Source organism: Pogona vitticeps, chromosome 2 (genome assembly GCF_051106095.1).
Source record: "Pogona vitticeps strain Pit_001003342236 chromosome 2, PviZW2.1, whole genome shotgun sequence".
NCBI lineage: Eukaryota > Metazoa > Chordata > Lepidosauria > Squamata > Agamidae > Pogona > Pogona vitticeps.
The window spans coordinates 278,326,928-278,352,472 of record NC_135784.1 but is presented as its reverse complement, the minus strand read 5'-3'; the positions used below and the strand labels follow the sequence as shown (position 1 = coordinate 278,352,472).

The window sequence follows — 25,545 nt, the reverse complement described above, 5'->3', positions numbered from 1 at the left end:
TGTCCAGTCATGTTCGACTCTAGGGGGCGGTGCTCATCCCCGTTTCCAAGCCATAGAGCCAGCGTTTTGTCCGGAGGCAATCTTCCGTGGTCACATGGCCAGTGCGACTTAGACACGGAACGCTGTTACCTTCCCACCAAGGTGGTCCCTATTTATCTACTTGCACTTTTACAGGCTTTCGAACTGCTAGGTTGGCCTGAGCTGGGACAAGTGACAGGAGCTCACTCCGTCACGTGGATTCGATCTTACGACTGCTTGATCTTCTGACCCTGCAGCACAGGCTTCTGCGGTTTAGCCCACAGCGCCACCACGTCCCTTGTATAGGACGATACTTTTGTCTAAAATCTTTAAACTAAAAATTGAGGGTCGTCTTATACACGAAAATATGGAGGGGGATCCTGCAGCGCTTTGATCCTTGCTTTTCCCCTCCACTTTCTTGCTAAGCCCCGCGGGCATTGGGACATTGGCTAAGGAACACAGGTTTATAGGGAATATGAGAGCCTGTTGAAGGAACAAGGGCAAAAGAGGTATATTGTTTAGAGAAGATGGAGTCAAAAAGAATGGGAGTCTAGGAAAGAAGCCAACCCACTGTATTTGAAGAAGAAAGGAAAAGAATGATGAAGCAAGGAAGTAGCGGTTGCCATAAAGGGCATGTGGCTTTAATTCACTTTCAGATTCCCTTAGATACTGCTTTGCACACATAGTGACGTTCTGGCCACATCAAGCTGTTGTTTATTAAATGGTTACTGATAAAACATGGGATATCTGACCCAACAATAACCTATCATAACTAATGCACTTAAGGTGCTTGTGAGGGCAGGAACCTTATGCCTGCATCGTAACTTCTGTTACACAATACAAGTGGCCATAGCTGTGGTTACAGGCAAGCTGTAAATTTCCCACACTATATGTTGATTCAGTAAATACTAGTTCATAACAGGTTTCCAGTTACCTTGATGCAACTGTTAGTGCCTGTCTTCATCTCTTTGTCAGATGCAGGGTTAACAGAGAGGTAAGTTGAGATTTCACGGTGTTTCCATCTTGAGTTTTTTCAGCACTTTCCTTAGCTAAATGAGGGCAGATCACAGCTCCCCTCTGCTTTTATAAATTGCTCCAAGTAGGGATGGACACATGCTTTCAACATTACAAGTTCCGCCAAAGTTATGAAGAAATTTGCAAATTTTGGAAGTAGGTAAAGGTTCCCTTCACAATTTGTCCAGTTGTGTCCGACTCTAGGGCACAGTGCTCATCCCTGTTTCCAAGCCATAGAGCCAGCCTTTGTCCAAAGACAATTCCCGTGGTCATGTGGCCAGTGCGACTAGACATGGAATGCCATTACCTTCCCACCGAGATGGTACCTATTTATCGACTCGCATTTTTACATGCTTTCGAACTGCTAGGTTGGCAGGAAAGTTTGGAAAGCTCCTGCCAAAAATGAATAAATCAAACAAAATGTTCACTATCTGCACAGCCCAAATTTATTATTCATTTCTAGCAGTGGTTCTCAACTTTGGGTACTCAGTTGTTTTTGGGGTAAAACTCCCAGAAGCCTTCACCATTAGCTGAACTGGCCAGAATTTCTGCAAGTTGTAAACCAAACACAACTGGGGATCTAAGGTTGGGATCCAAACCACTTATTTAAAGCACCCTAACTGGCCAAGATAGATGAGGACCAGCTCAGCCAGCACCGGACCAGTTGAATCTGTGCTGAATCCAGAACCCCTCCCACCTATAAATGCTAGAAGTTACTGAGGGCTATTTTCATCTCAATCTAACTCTCTGCTAGTTGGAGTAGTTTGAATCTGACATAAATTGTCTCCATCTTCACCTTGCCTATTTTCCACTCTGTTTTTGGCTCTTTTGCTGACAGATTTTCACTAGCAGAGATATTCTCCCAGGGGATACCCCTGCAAACAGATCTGAGATTATCGGAAGCGATACCATTTCTGCTACAGAAGAGGTTTCTGCCTATTACAGAGTCCTTGCAGTGAGCACATATTTGAGTTAGAATTGCACTGTTATACAGTCTGTATCTCCTCCTCTGATGAGATCAAGGGAGTGCATGTTGGCTTCTTCTTTCCCCGTGCATCCTCACAACATTCCCATGAGGTAGATCAGGCTGAGAGAAGAGTGATTGGCCTAAAGTCACTTAGTGAGTTACATGGCTCAGTGACAACTTGAATCTGGATCTCCTAAATTCCAGTCGAATGCTCTAATAGCCACACCATGCCAGTTGTCAATTTATTTGCAAAGTGAGATCCAAGTTTCAATAGTACAGCAGTTCTGGGCATGGAGAAGTTAATGCTGTGCTGGTCTGCCAGATACTATCAAAGATAAGGTGAAGCTGCTGGCAGTTTCTCAACTGGCAGTACACAGATAGGCAAATAATAATAATTTTTATTTAAATAAAGTGATTCATCACATCAGTGATAATCTAGCAGACATTTAAAAAATACACTTGGGCTGTTTAGACTGGAGGAGCACACCAAATGGCACATCACTCCTCCCCCTAAACCTCAACCAACCCTTTATAGCCCAATCCAGCCTGCATGAAAATGGCCAGTCTGGACAGGCCCTAACTCTTTTGAAGCTGAATACTATTGCTCATTAAATAGTTTCACTCCCACCATAATTTTGCACCTATTTCTGATTAGTGGATCACAGAATTCTAGAAAAGAAAAAAAAATAGACTGTTTGAGTCTAAAGTCTCTTCATGTTCATTTTAGAACTGTAAGCCTTAAAGAGATAAGTCAGTGGCAGCTGGTGCCCTTTGCAATGTGTGAGGTAGAAAGCACAACCGAGCTGGGCAGAGACAAGGCAGAAACTTCAAAGAGGCTAATGCTGCCAAATACCTGTATGAAAATCTGAAAAAAAAATTTTTAGAGTCAAGCTCTCACATAAACTCCTGACAAGAAATACTAGATCTTACAATGAAGAATGAAATCTGGGAAGACTCCAACGCAGAAGGAAAGTACTGTTCGGAGAATTCACTTAGCTTTGTTCTGATAATAACCAAGAGATTATTTCTAGATACCCTAATGACTGTTCTAGAATATTTGGCCATTTAATGGACCAGGAAGAACACAGATGTAGATTTAATACCAAGTACAGTAGTACCCACAATTCGACTTTCTAAGTACCACAAACTTTTTTTATTTTTGCTATATGTGATGTAACAGACTAAAACAGCTATCTTATTGAAAACCCAGAAAGTAATATAAAATACAAAAGTGCTCTTGGATTATTGGAATACAACATGAGATTTGTTTTCTTTCAGGATCACTTTACAATGCGTTTAAAAAAAAGGAATATATGGTAATAGTATTCCATAATACTCCTGGGGATACAGTCAACGAGAGCAGGAAGGAAATAAGGCATTTTCCTTCGTTCAGGGGTGGAAAACCTTCAGCGTTCCAGATGTTTTTTTTTTGGACTTCAAGTCCCAGAAGCCATAGCCTGGTTGGTGAGTAGAAAGAGGTGCTGGAAGATGTAGTTTGCATCGCCCAGAGTTGCCCTTCTATGAGAGGCTGCCTTGCTGGTGGGAGACGTTCGAGGCACGCATTACCAACGAGGTCAGTGGTCTCTGCCATAGAACACAGTCCGCCAGTTCATAAGGGAGACATAGGGAAGGCGGGCTCTTCCTCCTACGGGACGAGACCCGAGGCAGCGGGACAGTAACTGCGCGCGAGAGAAATTCCCCCCCTTTTCACGCCCCATTCCTTCACTTGCCATGCCCCTCCCTTCTTTAGTGGTAGAGTCCATTTTGGGGCGGAGTTCCAAGTGAGACGGTTCGTTGTGCGGTGTGTGTGTGTGTGTGTGTGTGGGGGGGGTGTTTTTCGCGCCTGCGCAGGAGCCTTTGTGTAGTGCGTGAAGCGTTGGTCGTGCAGTTTTATTTTTCCTTTCTCGCCTCCTGGTCCTTCGGGCGTTTCGTGCCGGCTCCTCGTCAGCTTTCTCCGTCGCCTCCAGAGGCAGCGTGCCATGGCCGACCCGCGCATCCGGCAGATCAAAATAAAAACGGGCGTAGTGAAGCGGTGAGTATCCAGGCCTTGGCGGTTTCCTGAGCCCAGTTTGGGGTGGTCGCTTGTCCGCTTTCCCCCTAAAAGCGTGAGGCCCGGAGGAGACCCACAGGGGGTGGCGGCGGCGGCGGCGGCGGCCTGCCTCGAGACTAGCCTGTTTTTTTTGCCACTGTCACGACGCTTGCCAAGCGCCAACTCGAGAGACCGATACAGACTTCTTGTCGTCGTAGGTGCCTTTACCTGACTCTTTATTGGAGGGGCAACGCCCTCTGTCCATTTTATCCTCACAACGGTCTTGCAAGGTGGGATAGGCTGAGCAGATGCCTTGGTCAGAATCGCCTGGGCTGCATGGCTCGGAAGAAGTTGGGCCTGGGTCTCTCCAGGCTTGGTCGGGCCCTTTGACCATTATACCGCATTTGTACTGTATTTAGCGTCTCTTTTGAACTAGGAAGTATTTTCAGAATAAATAAAAATGGCAGTAGAACTGAGCGTGTGATAGAGAAGAGCCTATGTGCATATATTCCTGGGAGCAGCGAAACGAGTGTTGAGGTAAAATTCATGGAGTACTACGTGACCTTTGGAGTAGAGGTCCTACAGTATTTTGTTCTTCACTTCAAGCATCTCCGACTAAGTCAGGCTTGATATGGAGCACGTTATTGGTGTAACATTTTCTCAAACCTGTTTCTTTCAGAGTGAAATTGGAGTTGTATGTTCAGAATGGAGGGTCTTGCCTATCTGGAAGTTACTAATCTGAGTTAAAGATCTTTGTTGTGGTGTATTATTATTTGTTCATTCAAAACTCAGTCTTAGCATTCCTTCCCCTTCATTCTCATAATGACTCTGTGAAATAAGACAAGCTGAGGGAGGGTGATAGGCCTCAGTTAATGTTATAGCCAAGTGGGGATTTCAAACCAGGTGTTCTGGATCCTTGTCAAACATTCTAACCACTACTACACTGTGCTGAATCTTTATATTTGGCAAAGAGGGGCAACTTGCTCAAAAACAAATTACAGTATTTAACATGAAGTAACTATCACCACTGATTCTCTGTTCATAGTGAAATGTGCACCATGCTTTCCCCTCTTCTCATAATTTTACTCTTACATAGTTGCTAGATAATGAAGCATCAAGACATAACTTAAATGAATGGGACATTCAGAATATGTTACCAAGTGATGCAAGTGCACGAAGCTACTGGCCTTATCTTAATCTGTAAATATAAAGGTGATTTGGTCATGTTAATGGAATGCTGTGCAGGTTGTTGCAAGCCAAGATGAACATGGGGAAGGACTGATATAAATTCATTTCATAATGTTGCAGGTCTGTAGACAGCTATACAGTATTCCCTTTGAAAATCTTTCCCAAAGAATGACAGTCACTGCCTGCAATGTCTTTTTGTATAGATAATAGAAGGGAAATTAAGTTCTGAAGTGATGATCTGATGAGTACACTTCCAAAAATAGATGTTGGCTAAGCTCTTGGTTAGGTTTTTTTCCTTGATTCAGACTGCTTAGTTTTTAACCGTGGTCTGTCTTCTAAGGAAGTGCTGGACACCCGGTCATGTAGTTGCTGTTACTGAACAAATAGATGGGCAATCGGTTGCCATGGAGCCACAGTTACATTATACATTGCTTCCAATTGTGAAAAGGCACCCAATTTCACTATCTGTCTGTTTGATTTTTATACCGCCCATGTGGAGAAATCCACTCTGGGTGGTTTACAATCCAACATAGATAGGATTAAAACAAACGGTAAAAATAAAACAAAAAATATGAAAATCCAAGATGGGAAAAATGAGCGGAGGAGCTAAGTACTAGCTGGTGGGAAGGCCTGCCAAAAGAACCAGGTCTTCGATTTACTTTTGAAAGCTCCCAGCGAGAGGCCAGGCGAATCTCTGTGGGCAGTGTGTTCCAAAGGCAAGGGGCCACCACCAAGAAGGCCCAATTTTTATTTTTTTCCTTCCAGGCCTCTCTCAGGGTTAGGCCCCTCAGCTCCCCAGCCTGGCTATAATTGGTGATACAGGTAGATCTAGGTGGGAGGAGGTGATCTGCCAGGTATCAAGGTCCTAAACCATTTAGGGCTTTATATGTAATTGTAAGAACTTTGAAGTCAATGTGGTAGCGGGTAGGTAACCAGTGTAAGTCGGCCAGAGTGGGGGAAATATGGTGGAATCTTTTCAACCCAGTTAGTAACCTGGTCGTTGTATTCTGGACCATTTGAAGCTTCCATATCAATTTCAAAGGAAGCCCCATGTAGAGAGTGTTACAGTAGTCTAATCTTGAGACTGCAAGTGCATGGAGAAGCATGAACACTAGATGAACTTCATGCTGAATTTAATGCCCTCAACAGGAGAAATGTAGCCTACAAATAAAACAAGGAAACAAGTACATAGTTTTGAATAATTCTGAACTATAATAGATTCCTTTCCACTCATATACAGATTATGTAGTTTACCTTCATTTGTACTGTATACTTGTTGATTAGTACACTTGGATCTATGGCCCCCACTATAGATCCTGCTCATGAGCCTTCAAAGTGTCATTTTTGTGTTTCAAACTTTTCTGGTGATATTGTTCTTGAAATTTAAGAAATGTGTGACCTTAACCAAACCAATTTGACAACCTAGTTAACCTTTCCATTTGCAGACTAGTACAAAGGTGGCTAAGTAATTAATAAGGAAGAATTTGTGTGACAAGATGAAGATTGAATTCTGGATTGTTTTTGAATTGTATAGTTTTGTTCCTGTGCATGATAACTTGAAATCAAGACCCTGTAAGTTCAGTGAAGCTTAATTCTAAATAAGTGGTAACTAATATTACTAGATGGATTTGAACTATATTTGAATTCAGTGGGACTTATTTTTGAATAAGCCTCATAGGATTATGCTGCTTGTCTGTTGAGAACCTCTTATTGTTCCTGCACGTGTCATTTAAAATAAATGATATTAAGATACATACTTGGTCTATGTGTTATTGAACAATATTTACCAGGCTGAAATAATTTGTATATAACTGATTGGAATGCTTGACCTTTCAAATGAAAAGAAGGTAAATACTTTACAAAATAAGATGCCTGCTGGACGATTACCCCGCTCTGTGACGAATCCGTTTATGTTGACATTTTTGCGATCGCAAAATGATGTTTTAAATGGGGTTTTTTCGCTGTGCGATGATCGGTTCCCTGCTTCGGGAACCAATTTTTGCTTTACGACGATCAGCAAACAGCTGATAGTTGGGTTTCAAAATGGCCGCCGGCTGAAGAAAATGGCCCCCCACTGTTTTCTAGGACAGATTCCTCTCTTTACAGGCACCGAAAATGGCCGCCATATGGAGGATCTTCACTGGATGAGCAGGTATTCAGCCCATTGGAACGCATTGAGCGGTTTTCAGTGCGTTTCAATGGGTTTTTTAATTTCGTTTGAGGACTTTTGCTCTACAGCGATTTCGCTGGAACGAATTAACGTAGTCAAGCGAGGCACTACTATACATGAAAAAAAAATACAACATCCCCTGAAAATAAGCCCAAATGCGTTTTTTTTTTTTTGAGCAAAAATTAATATAAGAGCCTGTCTTATTTTCGGAGAAACATGGTAGAGGGTAGGTCCTGCTGGTAGTTAGGTAAAATCAGATAAGTAACATATCACAGCACTAAGACTTGCCCCATGGTGCTATTACCACTGACTGTTGAATCCCACTCTCAGTCTGTTTAGGCCATGTGTTCTCAACTGTGTGAGAAGGCAGTCATATGACTTAAGAATATTCTCTGTGAAATCGACTCCTGATTAATTTATGGTATAACATGTTAAGATGGATAGAAAACACACAGTAGTCATTTCTGGCTCTAACATGTCAGTAATTATTTCTGGTAATAGTAAATGATTAATCCATGTAGGAAGCATTTCTGGGGTGTATGTAGGACAGAAGGCATATTTGTTTCCCTTGCATCATCAGTTGCCAAAGATTTCTCAGGATAATTCCACAAACTGTTTGAAAAACAAACCAGTATTAAGTGAAACAGTCAGATTATGAAGCCGTAGCAGTTCTTTACTGCTGCTAAGACTCTTGGGATAATATCTGGGTATTGATAGAAAGAGTGGAGAGAAAACAAGCCAGGATTTGGCAGGTAAAGGGAAAACAGGCTAAGGTTTTGCTTTTCTATAAAACTGAGTTTGGCTTGTTCAACTAGCCATTAGTAAAAACCAATCTTGGCTTAGTGCTGTGTGTGTGCAGCTATTGAATAGCAGTGGAGAGGATCAGAGTCAATTGGAGGATACTGTATTCTAAAGCTGAAGTGCTCAGAAGCCCTATCTCTTCTGCCTGCCTCTTAACTGGGCCTCTGAATGAGATTTTGGCAAGTAGACATGGCATATAAATGAAAGCAATTTTTCTTAGCAGCTGGTTCTTAAATATTTAGGGTTTTAAGTGGTAATAAGAGGAGTTTGGATTCAGTGCAAAACTGTGTGTAGGTAACCAGTGAGGTTGACGTAAGAATTGCCAGATTCTTGAATTGCGAGAGTATCCAGTTACCCAAACACTGGTTACTTCCAGGCTAGATCAGCAGAATGTCCTTTATATAATGCAACTGGAGTCCAGGAATTCTGAAAATCTCCAACCACTCTCCACATCCATGTTGGTTTCCTTGCTATCTGAAAAATGTCCATCTTGCCTGTTGTAATTTGTTATTCTACATCTAGATATTTATTCAAGAGATCAACCACTGTTTTTGTGCTCTTAAGTGGAAAAGAGAAATACAACTGTATGTTATTTGCACGTTGATGGCACCATAGTCCAGGTCTCTAGATAGCTTCTCATTGGCTTCATATAAATGTTGAAAAGCATATTGATATGATGGAACTCTGTGCTATGTATAAACTAGAGGCAACTGGTACAATAGAATTATCTTAGCATTACTTTCTGGTTGGCCAGGAAGGGTCAGAGCCACTGAAATAATAGGCCTTTCAAAGCCAGGCTAGAGAAGCAAGATGGAAGAATAAAATTGCCAGTGGTATGTAACACTACTGAGAGGTCCAGCAGAACCAGTAGAATTGCACTAATGCTATCCAAGCTGGTACAGGTCATCTAGCAAGACAACAAGTCCTGAAGCCATATCTGAATCCAGACTGCAGTGGGTCCAAATAATCATTTTTCTTCAAAGCACAAGGAGCAGAGAAACACCTCGTATAGGCCAAGAAGAGTATTTCTTTGAGAGGAAAGGACAGGTATCCAGTGTTTTAGGGAAATGATAAAAGCATCTAATGTTAGTCCTATTCAGTTGGTCATGTCAACATGCAAGCAGAAGAGGAATGCACTGGCCTGATCTACCTCTGTTCTTGGTTCTTTTGCCCTCCTGTGCATAGAAGATAGCAGTCTGAAGCTAAAAGGCTCTGACATTATGGAGCTTCACCTCAGTTGCAAGCCTGATTTGTACAGAGTTCCAACTTATGTAGTGAATCTTCACAAATAATGGAGAATCTTCTCTTCAGCCATATTCCTCACCATGTATAAAAGGGCACCAGTAGTGACAACAGACCTAGCACACTCCCTGTCCTTATGCATCGATACATGTTTTTTAAAGATGGAATCAGGCTCTTGTCTTTCAGTTTCACCATTCATACTCAAACACAAGTTCTAAAATTCACGTCATAAAGTCAGCATTTCAGAAACTCAAGGCTTGTCCTTTATGCCCAGTTCCTCAAAAGTGATACCCCATATGGAGTTTTTTCAATGGCTCACTCAAGTAAGGTCTGTTCTTACCTGCAAGATACTACACTAGTGAACCCTGATGGTTTTGGATGCTGTAGGCATCCCAGAGATGATCTTGATTATGATATGCAGGAACATTTTATTCCACTCAGCTTTTGGATGTTTCTATATGAAATATGCTTCAGTAAACTCTCATTTAGGGCTTCCCTCCCTTTCCCAACACAACTGTTTGTTCTGTAGTAAAGTTATTCTTCTCCCATCCCTCATAAGTGAGCTGATGGTTACACTTTTGTCTTTGAAAGAGCAATTGTTGAGAACCTGTGTAGAGGTTAAAATGTGATTGAGTGAAGCATCCTCCTTTGTCTAGATAAGCCTGACAGCTAGCATTTGTTAAATTATACCTATATTGCTAAAGAGTATCTGCATTGATGTTGCTTTCGCTTAACATAAAAGTGGTTTAATTCTTTTTAATTTGTTATATTCAGTAAATTCTGATTTGGACAATACAGAGAACAAATGCATCATCTTGATGGTGTCTTTTGTGGCTATTTTAAAATTTCAGTGGCTTTGAAAACTGCTGTGGAGACAGTATGTTAGGGCATGTGAAAATAGCACTGATATTTGCCCATAGTTTTCCGCTGATTAAATGAAAGTGACACCAGTAGATTAGAATGAGACTAAGACAATTCACATTGCAATTGTGTTAGTTTAACTTTAACAATCTTTTAACACTCCTGTTTAAATGTAGCTGACATACCATAATTACAAATCTACAAGCCTTGATTATAGAATTTTGCATCATGAACCTATGGGAGAAGGGTATTGATTTTTTGATAAGGCAGCCGTTTTAGAAAGTACCTTTCCAAAACTGTGGAATCTTCCCAAGTTTGTTCTTTTGCCTGTAATTTTGACACATTGCCATTTTAATGAATAGCCACAGTGCCAAGTCTCATATAGCCTGTTGGTAGTTTTTAAATTTTAGCTTTTAAAAACCCATTGGATCTTTGTAAGTGGATGGGCTTTAGCCCATAGAAGGGTTCTGCCCTGATGTTCTTATGGGCCACAGCGAACCCTTAATATGAACAAATGACGGGCCCTTGATGGATGTCCCATCCAGGACATCATCCTGACTCCATACACACTTTGGAGGAGAGAGGCAGAATTGAATTTGAGAGGCATGAAACTGCAGAGAGTGGGGGAAAGCCTGTGATAGAGTTTTCCTGCCTGGAAGGAATTATAGAAGAAGCAGAGACAACAAGCCAGAAGGAGGAAGAGGAAACAGGAGCAGCCAGCAAAAGAGATGGAGAAAGAGAATGGTGAAATGTAGAGCTGTGTGGACATGACAAGAATGGCAGGAGGCAGAGTCCATGGTCTCTCCCCCCCCCCCCCCCCAGCTAGTAAGCATCTGAGGACATTCTCCCTCTCAGGAACACCCTGTCCTATTCTTTCCTTTAAAATGCGAAAGAGGAGGAGAGATGACTCAGGAAGTGTAGGGTTAGACCGAAGGACCTGTAGATGAGAACCAGAAGAGGCCCATGAACTTGACGTAGTTCTGACCCAGCTATACCACTGGTGGTAATGGACAGTTTAAGAAGCTTTGCCAGATGGGCAAAGACATTAGAGGGGGTGCAGGTTGGCTCTGTACAAGTCTCTTTTGGAACTGTGTGGGACATTAGGACTAATGAGTTTGACTTCCATTATGCCTTTAAGAACCTGGATTTGAGTAATTCTCTTTTTTTCCTTTTTGTATTCAGCAAGGTAGACATCAGTTAAAGTGGTAAAAACCTGGCAGCGATGTGTATACAGTTTTGTATTAAAGATTATTCTTTGTTGAGCTATAAACTACTTCCGGCTTTCCTTGGACAGAATGGATTACACATGGGTGTCTTTTGTGGTTCCTATTCCCATGAAAGAGATGCACCCCTCCACAATCATTTAAAAGCTAGAATAATATTACCTGCTAATCTAGCTCACTTGATAGCTCACTGAGTTGGAGTACAGAGTTTGATTCCTCACTGGGCCATCTGCAGGAAAGCCAGCCTATGTGGACTTAGGAAAACTACACAAGTCACAAAGTGCCTCAGAAGAACAGATGGCTAAACCACTTCAGGTTAGTTGATATCATGAAAGCAGTGGGAAGGATCACCATAAGTTGGAATCAACTTGACAGCATGTGGTTAATATTTGTTGTGCTCCGCTTTACGATTGCCCGGCATTACGACAAAATTGCATTACGATGATCTTTTTGTGATCGCAATTGTGATCGCAAAACGATGGTCTAAATGGGGTTTTTTTCGCTTTGCGATGATCGGTTCCCTGCTTCGGGAACAGATTCTTCGCAAAATGATTATTTTTAAACAGCTGATCGGCGGTTTCAAAATGGCCGGTGGGTAAACAAAATGGCTCCCCGCTGTTTTCTGGGACGGATTCCTCGCAAGACAGGCAGTGAAAACGGCTGCCCTATGGATGATCTTCGCTGGACTGTGAGTTTTGACCCCATTGGAACGCATTGAAGGGGTTTCAGTGTGTTTCAATGTTTTTTGTTTTTTGTTTGTTTTTGTTTGTTTTTTTGGCTTTACAATGTTTTCGCTTAACGGCGATTTTCCTGGAATGGATTATCGTCGTTAAGCGAGGCACCACTGTATGTACTTAAGGACTGTAGCCCATCAAATCCATTCCATTAAAATCCATATCTGGCTTCTGATTGTAGCTCTGATTAACCATAAACCCACTCTCTAGCTACAAAGAATGTGACATAAGTAGGAAAAGGCTACAACGGAGACATTATGCTTTTGTCTTGCCTGAGAAACTCTCTGGTTCACTTCTCTCCATTACAAAGCTTCACTTTTCCTTGTTATGCTGTGTGCCATCACGTTGACACTAACTTGACCCTGATAGCATTTTCAGCATATTGGAGATATTTAAGGAGTTGTTTTTACCAGTTCTACCCTCTCTGTCGGACTGATCTTGTTTAGCATTCTGCTCCAGAGTGGCCTGTGTGAAATCCCTGAGTGGAACTATGCCCTTCCATGTATTATCTTGCACATGACATTCAGAGGTACTGAGGAGCCTCATAGTACACTGGTTAAACTGCAGTACTTCAGCCAAGACTCTGTTTAAGAGCTGAGTTTGATCCCAACAAGCTCAGGTAGCTGTCTCAAGATTGATTCAGCCTTCCATGCTTCTGAGGTCAGTAAATCGAGTACCCAGGTAATGCAGGGGGATGTTTAGCCTGAATAATTAAATTGTAAACTAGTCAGAGTGCTTTAAACACTGGGGTAGTATGTAAACAGCACACTATGCTTTTGCTTTAACTGCTTTTGATATTGGAAGCAATATATAGCAAATACTGTATGACTAGACATGGGATATTCATATTTGTATCCCAAAGCATACGACTATGAATATTGGCACCAGCGGTGCTGGCAGAAACTGAAACCTGCCCCAGAACCCAGTGGTGCACTTACCTATCTCCATATTGCGCATGTGGCCATTGTCAGTTGGATAGTGCCAATAGTGGAAGTAGCTGGCTGGCACCCCGCCACTCGAGCAAGGAGGTGGGATAATGAGTCTCCCCACTCAGCTGTTGAGTGGTGGACTGTGTGGAGAGGTGGGGCAGTGCCAGTAGGACTACTTCTACACTTTGCGCTATGTGACTGATGATGGCCATGCATGCTGCATGGAGAGTGATAAGTGGACTGGTGGGTTCTGGAGAGATGGTTTGGTTTCTGCTGGTACCTGTGGTGCTGATGTTTGTATTCGTATCTCTCAGGATACAAATACGAATATTCCTTGTCTAAATAAAAGTATCTAGCTTTCTATGAATTTCTTCTAATTTCTTTTTAAAACCCTTGGAGCTGATGATGATCTTGTGACAAGAAATTCCTTAGTTTGAAGATGTGTTGTGAGAAATATTTATTTCTGTCTCTCCTGAGTCTCCCACTATTCAGCTTTAGCAGATAACACTTGGTTCTAATTTTATGCAAGAGGGAAAAAGCATCATACTATCCCATCCTACATATAATTTTCCCATCCTACATATAATTTTGCACATGTCTACAATACCTGCCTTTATTCACCTAAACATTCCCAGACCACCTTGTAGGGTATAGGTGTGTGACTCCAGTCCATTCTCAATTTAATTGCCTTTTTCCACATTTTTGATTGTCACTAAAATGTAGACATTATTTGAAGATTGAAATGGATATTCAACAGCTGATAAGTAAAAATATAAAAAGCTCTGTGTTGCACTCTGATTTCAGTGTCATGCTTAACTCCGTTTTGATATATGTTCTTTATTCTTCAGTCTTGTGATATGCATCTAATAGTTTATTAAATTGAAAATTCTTTTTTTCAGCAAATTAGTTAGACAAGACTTTTTTAAAGAGCACCTAGCATATGTCAAAACAGTGCTTGGTACTATTGGATAATGTAAAAGAGAAAGTAAGAGGCTAGTTCATTTCTCCACAGCTTGCAAATGGATGTGCTTACTTTCTCTGGTATATAAATGTATATTGGTATTGAAACATCAGCAAGAACAAGCTGGCAGGTTTGTGATGGTGGTAGAAACAGCCAGTGGTGACCATTTAGTTTCACTAGATCTTTCTCAAAACCAGTTATGACTTAATGAAAAATCCTTCTCATGGTCCAGATCTGGCCCACACTGCCAGTTTGGTGTGTTAATGCAACATTTTAGTATCAGATGATTGTACCAATACAGAAGATTATCCATCTGTGTTAGGTAAGGATGTTTCTTCATTTCAGTGTTGAATTTCAACTTGTAGAAGGTATTGGGGGCTGTGGATGTTAGTTGGTGGAATCAGATGTGATTCTTACTGATTTTAAGTAGTGCAAGCCTTTGTATGTCTGTTCACAAGTATGGATGAATTTCTGAGCAGTGCTTTCAGACAGTATTTGAAATACAGTGGTGCCTCACAAGATGAACACCTCACAGGATGAAAAACCTGCAAGACGAATGGTTTTCGCGATCGCTGTGGTGGCTCACAAGACGGCTTCTTCTATGGCTGTGCTTCGCAAGACAATTTCCCCCCCAAAGACCAATGCCTTGCAAGACAAAAATAATTCATTCATCTTGCGAGGTTCCCTTCGTCTTGCAAGGCACCACTGTAATAGCTTTTGCAGGAAATGAGGCAAGTGTTTTCAGGGCAAGTCTTACAAGTAAGCAGGACTGAATAATTAATCTCCTTCCTGGACTACACCACTATTGCTGCCAGTGAAAAGATCTATGGCTAAATGGAGAGGAGAGTTTTTCCCTACTGAGAGGCAAGGAAGGCCATAGATAAGAAACTGGCTTTTTACTGGTTTTTTCCATAAAATTAAAAAACGGCTTGGACCCTGGATACCTGAATACCTAAACAGCTTGGGCCCTGGATACCTGAAGGACCACCTCTTGCAAAATATGAGCCTACCTTGCAGTTAAGATCTAGCCAGGGGGCCCTTCTGAAAGAGCCGTCCCTCAAGGAGGTAAGAGGGATGGCTTGTAGACAGAGGGCCTTTTCGGCAGCTGTCCCCAGACTATGGAATGCCCACCTGACTGAGATTTGTCTAGCGCCGACGCTGATGACATTTCGGCGCCAGGTCAAAACCTTCCTGTTCCAGAAGGCTTTAATTGAAATAATATCAACTGTGGGTCCTGAGGGCATTTTTAGAGTATCTATTATAATTGTATTTTAATTGTTTTATCTTTTTATTGTATTTTAATTGTTGCAAGCCGGCCAGAGACCTTTGGGTAGAGTGGGTGGCATATAAGTTAAATAAATAAATAAATAAATATTTATTTATTTAATATCCCACCTATCTAGTCGGTTAAGACCACTCTAGGCGGCTTACAGCAAAACATACAGCAATATATATAAAAACAATTTTACATAAAGAAAAAACTTTCAACAAGGTAGGACAAAGAGTAGGGAGAGGAGAAGAAGGGGAGGTCAGGAGTTGATTGAGGGGAAGGCCTGCCGGAACATCAATGTTTTTAATTGCTTTTTTAAAATACCCAGCGAGGGAGCCACGCGAATATCAGGAGGTAGATTATTCCAGAGGCGAGGAGCCACCGCCGAGAAGGCCCGATTTCTTGTCTTTTCCTTCCAGACCTCCCTTGGCGTTAGGCTCCTCAGCCTCACCTCCTCGCTTGCGCGAGTGACACGGGTAGATCTTGGTGGGAGTAGGCGTTCCGCCAAGTATCGAGGCCCTAAACCGTTTAGGGCTTTATACGTAAGCATCAACACTTTGAAGTCGATGCGGAAGCGGATGGGCAGCCAATAAATAAATAAATAAATAAATAAATTTGATGTTACCTCAGCTGCAAAGCTTTTATGAGGTTTCTCATATATTGTCTGAAATCTTGTTGTTATGCAAAAGCCATAATAATTCAGTCATTCCCAGCTTCAGTTAACAAGTTCATGTGTGGATTGTAGAAGCATACATTTCTTCTGGTGTCTTGCACATTTAAGAATCTCAACAGCTATGAAGAATGGAATGTTTCGCCTTTTGCTTAACAAAGCAACAGGATTTTAGTCATTGTTTCAGTGCTTTACAAGTTTTTTAAAAAAAATTTTCTCAGAAATTTCTGTTGTTTTGCTAAGACTGATATAGAAGATAGATAAATGCTGTTCTGTAGACGTGGTAGAAAAACGTCTTGATTTAACTATCTCCAGCTGAACTTGGTATCCACTTTCTCCTACCTGCTAGTCAACCCCTGGAGTTTTGTTTTCTTTGTATTTAAACAACCCAGTATTCAAAAGCTGGAGATCTTCTTACATCAGATATTGGTGAGATAAGTAATTTACATTTGACAAATTAATAGATTTTTATGCACTGCTGGATTTTAATGATTGAATGTTTTAATCTTTAAATTATAAAATTTCTAAATACTTGAATGATCAAACTGACAATCCCTGGGACTAGGTTTTCACGTACAGTACCTTGTTCAGACTACAAATTGATTACCTGTCAAGCCTTCTAATCAATTAATTTCTTGGGTTCCTAAATCACTTGTTTTCTTTTTCTCCAAAGAATTCTAATTTTTGTTTCAGTAGAAGGTGTCATCTTTACAGCAGCAAATTTTATGCAAGTAATTTTTGTGGTTTGCCTAATCAGTTTAATTGTATAATTAAAAGTACCTTGTTATGGTTGTGTTCATATTTATTCTTAACTATTTTGCTTGTGATGGTAGACCACACGGTAATATAAAATGATAATAGTATTTCCTTTGTTGCCTGAAACTTTTTCCTGCAGACTAACCTGCATGTTGCAAGTAAACTGACATTTTAAGGCTGTAGTCCCATGCTTGTTAACCTGAGAGTAAGCCCCACTGAACTCAATGGGACATCAGATTGCACTTAAATGCACTAATAATTAGTTCAGCTCATTAAAATGATCTATGTTTGATTGATCCATTAGAGCAATTTATGAAAATAAATTTTAAAAATTCTGAAAGACAAAATGGAAATTGTAGGGTTTTTTACTGGCACAGATTTGGTGTCATCCAGTGCGTGTCTATGGTAATTATATTTATCCATGCCAGAATAGAGCTTGATATTCAAATTATATATTTTTTATATCTTATAACCATGTGATTTTATATAGAAAAAATGTAGAACTAAACAGAATTGTAGCTTTCTTACCTCTTAATCACCTTTAAAAAAAAAAAAGCCTAATATTGGAAATCTCATTTTATTTGATGTCAGATGGCACACATGCTGCCTAGGTTGGCTGTATGCTCCATCTAGGCAGCCCTGTGTGCACTGTGTGCAGGAAGTGAACTTCTTTGTTGCCAGCTGTGAAGGGGGAACAAACTGCTTACAGAGCTCCATCTGCCATACTTGGCAGTAGATTGTTGTGCATATGAGGTTCTGGATCACAGCCTCTGACTTTGAGATGACTAACTGGATTACATGTGTTAACGCCTAGTTAATAAAATGCCTAAATAAAAATACTGGTGTGTCTTTGATCTAGATAAGTGAATTGTTTCATGGGTTTTATAAGGAATTGCAAGTGTCAAAGCAAAAGCTAGAGATACACAATTTGTTAAATATAAATTGATCACTCAAGAGTGGGATAGCTACCGTGTTTTCCCGAAAATAAGACAGGGTCTTATATTAATTTTTGCTCCAGAAACGCATTAGGGCATATTTTCAGGGGATGTTTTATTTTTTTCATGCACAACAATCTACATTTATTCAAATACAGTCATGTCATCTTCTTTTGGTTGCTGCACAATGTTGGAGGGTGGGGTTTCACTTAACTGGGGCTTACTTTTGGGGTAGGGCTTATGTTACAAGCATCCTGAAAAATCATACTAGGGCTTATTTTCACGGAAAGGGTATAATACATGAATGAATTAAACATTTTAAGATAGACTGTATTTTGCCATGACAAAATACAAACACTTAGTTTTTGTCAAACACTTGAAGAATGTTTAACAAAAACCACTCTAGAAAACACAAAACCAAACCAAATAACAAAAACAGTATATTTGTGTTAATGTCAGGACATTATGGATTATTTGCTTTGAGTTCCATTAGATGGAAACATAGACAAGGATGAAATTAGATACAAAGGGCTTGTCTACATGGATCCATTGGAGCAGGCTGGACTGGGCTAAATAGGGTTGTCAGAGGTCATGGAGAGGCCTGGTAACCAATTTTGTGTGATCCTTGTATCCAAATGACATTTGTTGTTGTTTAGTCATTAAGTCATGTCTGACTCTTCATGACTCCATGGACCAGAAAGCACCCCTTCTCCTCTTGCCTTCACACTTTTCCTATATCAGGATCTTTTCCAGAGAGTCTTCTCTTCTCGTGAGATGGCCGTATTGGAGCCTCAGCTTCAGGATCTGTCCTTCCAGTGAGCACTCTGGGTTGATTTCCTTTAGAATAAGTAGGTTTGTTCCCCTTGTAGTCCAGGGGACTCTCAAGAGTTTCTAAGGCAGTGGTCCTCAACCTTGGGCCTCCAGATGTTCTTGGATGTCAACTCCCAGAAATCCTGGCCAGCAGAGGTGGTGGTGAAGGCTTCTGGGAGATGTAGTCCAAGAACATCTGGAGGCCCAAGGTTGGAGACCACTGTTCTACGGCACTACAATTCAGAATCATCAATTCTTCAGTGATCAGCCTTCTTTATGGTCCAGCTCTCACTTCCTTACATCGCTACTGGAAAAACCATAGCTTTGGTTATGTGAACCTTTGTTGGCAAGGTGATGTCTCTGCTTTTTAAGATGCTGTCTAGGTTTGTCATCATTTTCCTCCCAAGAAGCAGGTGTCTTTTGATTTTGTGGCTGCTGTCACCATTTGCAGTGATCATGGAGCCCAAGAAAGTAAAATCTGTCACCCTCCATATCTTCCCCTTCTGTTTGGCAGGAGGTGATGGGATCAATGGCCATGATCTTAGGTTTTTTTTTTATATTGAGCTTCAGACCATTTTTGGCACTCTCCTCTTTCACCCTCATTAAGAGGTTCTTTAATTCCTCCTCACTTTTTGCCATCAGACTAGTATCATCTGCATATCTGAGGTTGTTGATATTTGTTCCAGCAATCTTAATTCCAGTTTGCGATTCCTCCAGTCCAGCCTTTCACATGATGTATTCTGCATATAAGTTAAATAAGCTGGGGGACAATATACTGCCTTGTCAGTTGTTTCATATCAAGTTCTAACTTTTGCTTTCTGTCTCACGTACAGATTTCTCTTACAGTTTATTCTGTACTAAAATCTAGCTATAGCTACTATATGAATCTGTTATAAATCTCTAATTAAACCTCAGTATAATTGAATCGTGTAGAAGCTAGGCTTCCATTTTGGGAATGAAGTGCACAACAATCCAGTTGTGATGGAATAAGTTTGTATAGTCTTGTTGATATGGGAGAGGAGAGGGGTTAGATTTTGTGCCAAGTGACATTTCTCTGTATACTTTTCCAGCAATTGATTGTGGCGTATTCAGAATGTTTGTCCTATCGAAACAGATACTGTACTTTGACCCTAATGACAGGATATGGGAAGAGGGACAAACATAATATGACTTAATAAGTTAAGATAAAATTGAGGTAAAACTAAAATAATGGAGCTATCATTGGTGCCATTCTTACAATATGTACATAATGTTTACAGGCAGCTAGAAACAAACATAGGAATACTACAAACTTGTGATGTATAAATTCTAAAGGTAAGAAAAGTATAAATCAGTTGATTTGTGCTGTTGTAAAGTGATATGCAGTATTGATTTGTTTCTTATTCCTTGTAGTAATGATACTAGGTATGTAGTGTATTGATGTGGGTAGTTTGTGTGTCTTGTCAGGCCAGCTCCATAAGGCCTCCCACTAAATAATTCAGTTTGACTGGAAAGAGTAGGTATAGTGATTTGGTTAGAGATCCATCAGGTTTTCTTGACAGATTTTCTTGCAGTGATATTATGTTCTAGGATAATACTGTGGGAAGGCTGGAAGCAGTTTGAACCCAGATGCATGCCTTCTTTCTCTATAATCTACCGTAGGAATTTGATTGAAAGACTATACAGTGGTGCCTCGCATAGCGATTGCTTCGTTTTACGACGAAATCGCTTTGTGACACATTTTTTGCAATCGCAAAAGTGATCGCTTTGCGATGTTCCCTATTGGGGAATTTCACTTTGTGATGATCAGTTCCCTGCTTCAGGCACTGATCATCGCAAAGTGATGATTTTTTTAACAGCTGATTGGCGGTTTCAAAATGGCCACCTGCTGTGTTTAGGGACTGATTCCTTGCTTTAGAAGCACCGAAAATGGCGGTGTTATGGAGGATCTTCGCTGAATAGTGAGTTTTAAGCCCATAGGAACGCTTTAATCACGTTTTAATGTGTTTCTATGGGCTTTTAAATATAGTGACGTTTTCGTTCTGCAGCGATTTTTGCAGAACAAATTAATGTCGCTATGTGAGGCACCATTGTATATAAACATGCCTCTCATGTTAATGCCTTTAAATAATAAATACTTATAATAAACTAATTAAAATAAATGTGGGCTGTTCAGGAGACAGACCTTGCCTAGATCAGTGGTTTTTGATCTTTTTTCATTTTGCATCCTTTTATCCTGTAGAAGAATCTCAGTCTAACCAGGATGAAACCAAAATCCAGCTTTTTTCCTGAGAAGGTGGTTTATTTACAAGCATTCTGTTGGTATACCTACCAGTCACAATGAATTGATGGGCAGGAGAGCAGGTTTCTGGAGGAACACTCAGCGTCCTGAGTTACAGCAAGCATGTTGAAATGTTAAAAAGAGATACCTGGAGCTACAAAGTAGATTAAAATATGTGTTTTTTACATTAAATAGCAAATATTTAAACTCTGGGAGGCAGTGGAACACAGGAGGGCCTGGCATGCTAAGAGTCGGACATGACTTAACGACTAAACAACAACAACAAAAGGAAACGTTTATCTAAATGGAATTTTTTAGTTTACATCACATTTTAAAAGATTCTCAAAATGCTTTTTAGAAATCCCTTTGTAATTATACTGTATCTCTGCAACTTTGAGTTATGAGCAGGCGACAGGATGGCTTTCAACCGAATTATAAGATTCCCAACCACATTCTCCCAAAAGTAGACATTTGTTTGCTTTAATGATATATATTTTTCAAAGTCTTCTTGTCCAGCTTGACTCCGTCTCCACTTCCATTAGAAGTGTCAATGAACAAAGGATTAATGGAGGTGAAGTCAATTTGGACAAGGAGACTGTAAAAAATATCTAATAAGGTTGTAACAAGCAAGAATGCATTTCTTCGCACTATTCAAATTTTCTGAATAGTGATTTAAATCGTGTGTCTGCGTAAAGTTGGTGAGAATTGACACATAACGCTTGTAGTAGGACATAAGCAATTTCATTTTAGTTTAAGCTTGTAAGTGGCCACATGGATAGTCTCCAGCAGTGATTAATAGTTATAGCAGTGATTAGGTTCCCCTGACTTGACTGTGATATCAACTAAGAACTTGTTGCCACTTGAACATTGCCTTTCCTATTCAGAACCATCCCATGGTGCTCAGTGGGTCTTACTTAGGACTAGATAAGAGTTTACAGAATTACAGTTAATGACTTCTGTGAACCAGCTTCCCCTCCAAATCCAGAGGAAGAGCCTGTGCAGACACTGCGCTTTGCACATTGTGCAAAAATTCAGGCTAACTTTCCTGTCTAGAACCAGAGGGAAAGGCTGGAGTTAATTTTTGGTAGTGGCCAGCTGGGGTGCTTTTGAGTATCTCATTTGCCTGTTACCAAACAAGCTAGTCCAACTTTCTTTTCAAACTTAGGATGGAGTAGGGATGTTTTGACTGAACTCCAGGAGGCAGTGGAAGACAGGAGGGCATGGCGTGCTCTGGTCCATGGGGTGACAAAGAGTCGGACACGACTTAACGACTAAACAACAACAAAGGGATGTTCAGCTGGGCCTTCTGAAGTTCAGTGCAGCTAAGGGAATGATCTCTTATACAGCCCAGCCTAGTTAGAAAGGGTTTTCTTTTGTCAACACAGGTGTAGTGAGTGGAGCTTTACTGCATGAGGAAAAACAAGGAAAGTTTAATAAACTGGGGAAAAGTTTGTTCTTGCAGGCTGTAGCATGCCACAGGTGACTAATATCAGTATGTACGCGGTCAGGCCTGTACTTTTTATTCTGTTGGCTATTTGTAGTTGCATGTGTGTCTTACCCTTGCAGTTGTTTCCCATCGAAAGAAGTACTGTAATGGGAATCATCTATGCATGTTTTCTATCATATTCATACATCTCTGGCTCAGTTTAATCAAACCAGAGTTCAGTCGTTGTGTGTACATCCAACTTGTATTTTCTGATTCTGCCCCCCCCCCACTTTCTATTCATAATCATAGTTTTCCCTATTATATCAGAATCTAAACAGCAGGACTAGGAGTATCTGGCTTTTGGTGTAGTGATTGTGTAAAGTGGTTTGAATACCTCTAATTCAGAGTAAATGTATTAGTAATATCTACTTGCTGCTGTATTGTGTTCTAAAATAGTTATTAGCTCTAATCTGGGTAAGCCCCATCCATTGCATTCTTAGAATTGTTAAATAAAAAGTTAAATTACCTTAAAACTGCAGCATCAACATTTTAAGCTGAAATTCAAAATGTGAAGTAAGAGCCATCTCTTTGCCCACATCTCAAGATCATAGCCAGTGTTTTTAAACTATCTAACAAAGGAGCTGGGAACAGAAATATAGCTAGCATGTTTTTACTGTCTAATGTGTGTAAATGTGTTCAAGAGAAGATTACACATTAAAGAATTATATTATTAGAGAATAAGCCCCATTGAGAAAGTAGGGCTGCCTTCAAAGTTAATGTGTATAGGATTGTATTTAAAGTTATATTTGAATGGTGGTTGTAGGTTTTTCGGGCTGTTTGACCATGTTCTGAAGGTTTTTCTTCCTAACATTTTGCCAGTCTCTGTGGCTGGCATCTTCAGAGGACAGGAGTTGGAACTCTGTTTAGACAGATTCAGTATATTTGAATCTTTGACCATACTTAGTACAGTAACTGGCTGGTTATAGGAGAAAATAAAAGAGAGAGAAATAACATTGGTAAAAGAAAAGCACAGGGGTACAGAAGATAGATTAGAACATTTTAAAAAATTGACAGTAGACAGAACTAATAACAAAAAATTAGCAACAGTGCTAAGCAAGAAAGAAGCTTTGGGAAAAAAATGAGGAGAAGTTGAAATTGTGTCTGATAGCCAAAATTCAGATAACTGTTACCAATGCAATAAAAGCTCTGTGGTTTTCACATTTCCACATTTATACGCCTATGTACATAGTTTTGACTCATCAGTTTGATGAGCTGCTCCACTGCCAGAGTGAGTAAGTTAGCTATGTTGAGACTTTGTATGACTTCATTGGTTTATAATTGGGATTTATAGAATGTCTGTGCCAGATAGATGAGCACTATCTTCTGAATATCCAGTGATAAACAACTAATTAATATTCCACTTCTCTGTTTTGATTGCTCCTACCAATCAACACAAACTGCTTTTTGAATGAAGTGAAATAATACAGGATTTTTGTCTTAGACGTTTATAATGTTATCTAATATTATCATTTGTTGCTGTATGAGAGTTTTATAGGTGTGGAATATAACAATTGACCCTTCAGTTGGCTGCTTTTTAATGTGACCATGGTCAAATACTCTATCACACCAAAATGTCCTCCTTGTGCAAGTGGCAAACAGTGGCTTCATTTCCACAATATAGTCCTCCAGTAGCAGCGGCAAGAATGAGAGTCCTTTGCTCCCCAGTTCTGTGGAAATGGAGATCTCTCTCTCTTTTTCTCAAGCAGAGAGCATCGAGTTCAAGCAGAAATGTGAAATAAAGGTATGCAATCACTAATGGTGGCGCAGGTTTCTTGTTGTTGTTGTTGTTTGTGGTTGCTGTGTCCGATTCTTCGTGACCCCATGGACCAGAGCATGCCAGGCCCTCCTGTCTTCCACTGCCTCCCGGAGTTTGGTCAAACCTCCCGGAGTTCGGTCAAACTTTCTAGGTTCCTAGGACTTCCTATTAGCCAAACCCTAACCCTAGATAGTCTGGTGACTATGCATGCCATACAGCTCCACCTCATAAGATAACAGTTGTGCTAACTAGAAGAATTTTGTAGGGTATATTCAGTGATATTACAGGTTTATAACTGCCTTGGTATATGTGGTTCATGTTGCCAGTTGGTAGATGAGCCTGAGTGTCTCTGTAGGCCATTTCTTGGACACTTCAGTGTCTGCCTGCAGAAGGGAATGGTAAATGACACCAAACACCACAGTTTGTGGACTAGCTGTTGACAAAAGTATGTTCACTGGCACTTTAGATTTTCTATTTCAAAGTCTCTTAACCCTTGGAATGGAGTATCATACGTCCTCATTCATTCAGTTCTTGGTGTCTGAATTTTTTTTAAAATAAAAAGGGGATCACCCTACCAAGGTCATGAGTAAGGAATTTAAAGAATCTTACATTCCATTTATGTTACATATGGAGGCTTGGAGCTTGAAGAATACATTAATAATTTATGAATGAATGAAAACAGAATACCACCAAAGCAAGTGGTGTCTCTCCACTTTCAAAAAACAATAGCAGATGTTGTAGGTTGTATCATGCCATTTACACAGTCTTCCAAACCGTTGCTTGCAAGAACTACAGATTGTCCCTCCTCTGTTCTAGCATGCAGCTTTCCTTTGCATTTTTCATTCATATCTTAAATTATTTCTGTCTTATTTCTCTAGTATCAACAGTAAAACATGAATAAAGCCAAGAAACTATCAAACAACAATCAGAACAGCAGATGAGCAATATAACAAATGTGCTGAAAATATGAATGAAATAATTTTATTTCAGTAACATAATAGAGAAAATGTTTTCTTTGATGTCAGGAGCAAGGAGTCACAAGATGGTTTAATAGTTTGATAGCCTCGTGCCATCACAAAAAAAGCCATGTCCTACTCATACCCATCTCTCAGAGTGTTTCACATTAATTCTAGTTCCTATGAGCATCTGAAATTGTACTCTTTTCTTAGAAGTTCCCCTTCAAAACAAATTTGAAACTCACTTCAAAACTTCATTATTCTAATTTGGTGAGCAAACTAAAATTTCTAGGAAATACCAGTACAGTACTTGTTTGCTGAATAGAATGTCATAACAGACTAGGTATTACTAAAACAAGGTGGAGTAAGAGCATCTATGTCAGCCTGCATTCAGTTTTCAGTGGTGCCTCGCTTAACGATGTTAATTGGTTCAAAAAAAAAAACATTGCTATGGGAAACAGCTGTCAAACCTGCAGTTCAATGCATTCCAATGGGGGAGAAAGAAATTC

At 40.3% G+C, this 25,545-nt stretch overlaps 1 protein-coding gene across 2 annotated transcripts in view; it reads left to right on the top strand.

Moving 5' to 3' along the window:
• Positions 1–3,456: 3,456 nt before the first annotated feature.
• The window catches only part of TBCA (tubulin folding cofactor A), a 40,829-nt gene continuing 18,740 nt past the window's right edge, over positions 3,457–25,545 (top strand). The window contains exon 1 of one of the 2 annotated variants that reach the window (XM_072992676.2): positions 3,457–3,572. In XM_072992676.2, coding sequence (XP_072848777.1) covers positions 3,520–3,572 — 53 coding nt within the window. In that variant the 5' untranslated portion in view covers positions 3,457–3,519. Of the gene's footprint in view, positions 3,573–3,730; positions 4,032–25,545 lie in introns of those variants that run through there. The other variant, XM_072992675.2, reaches the window with a different exon arrangement.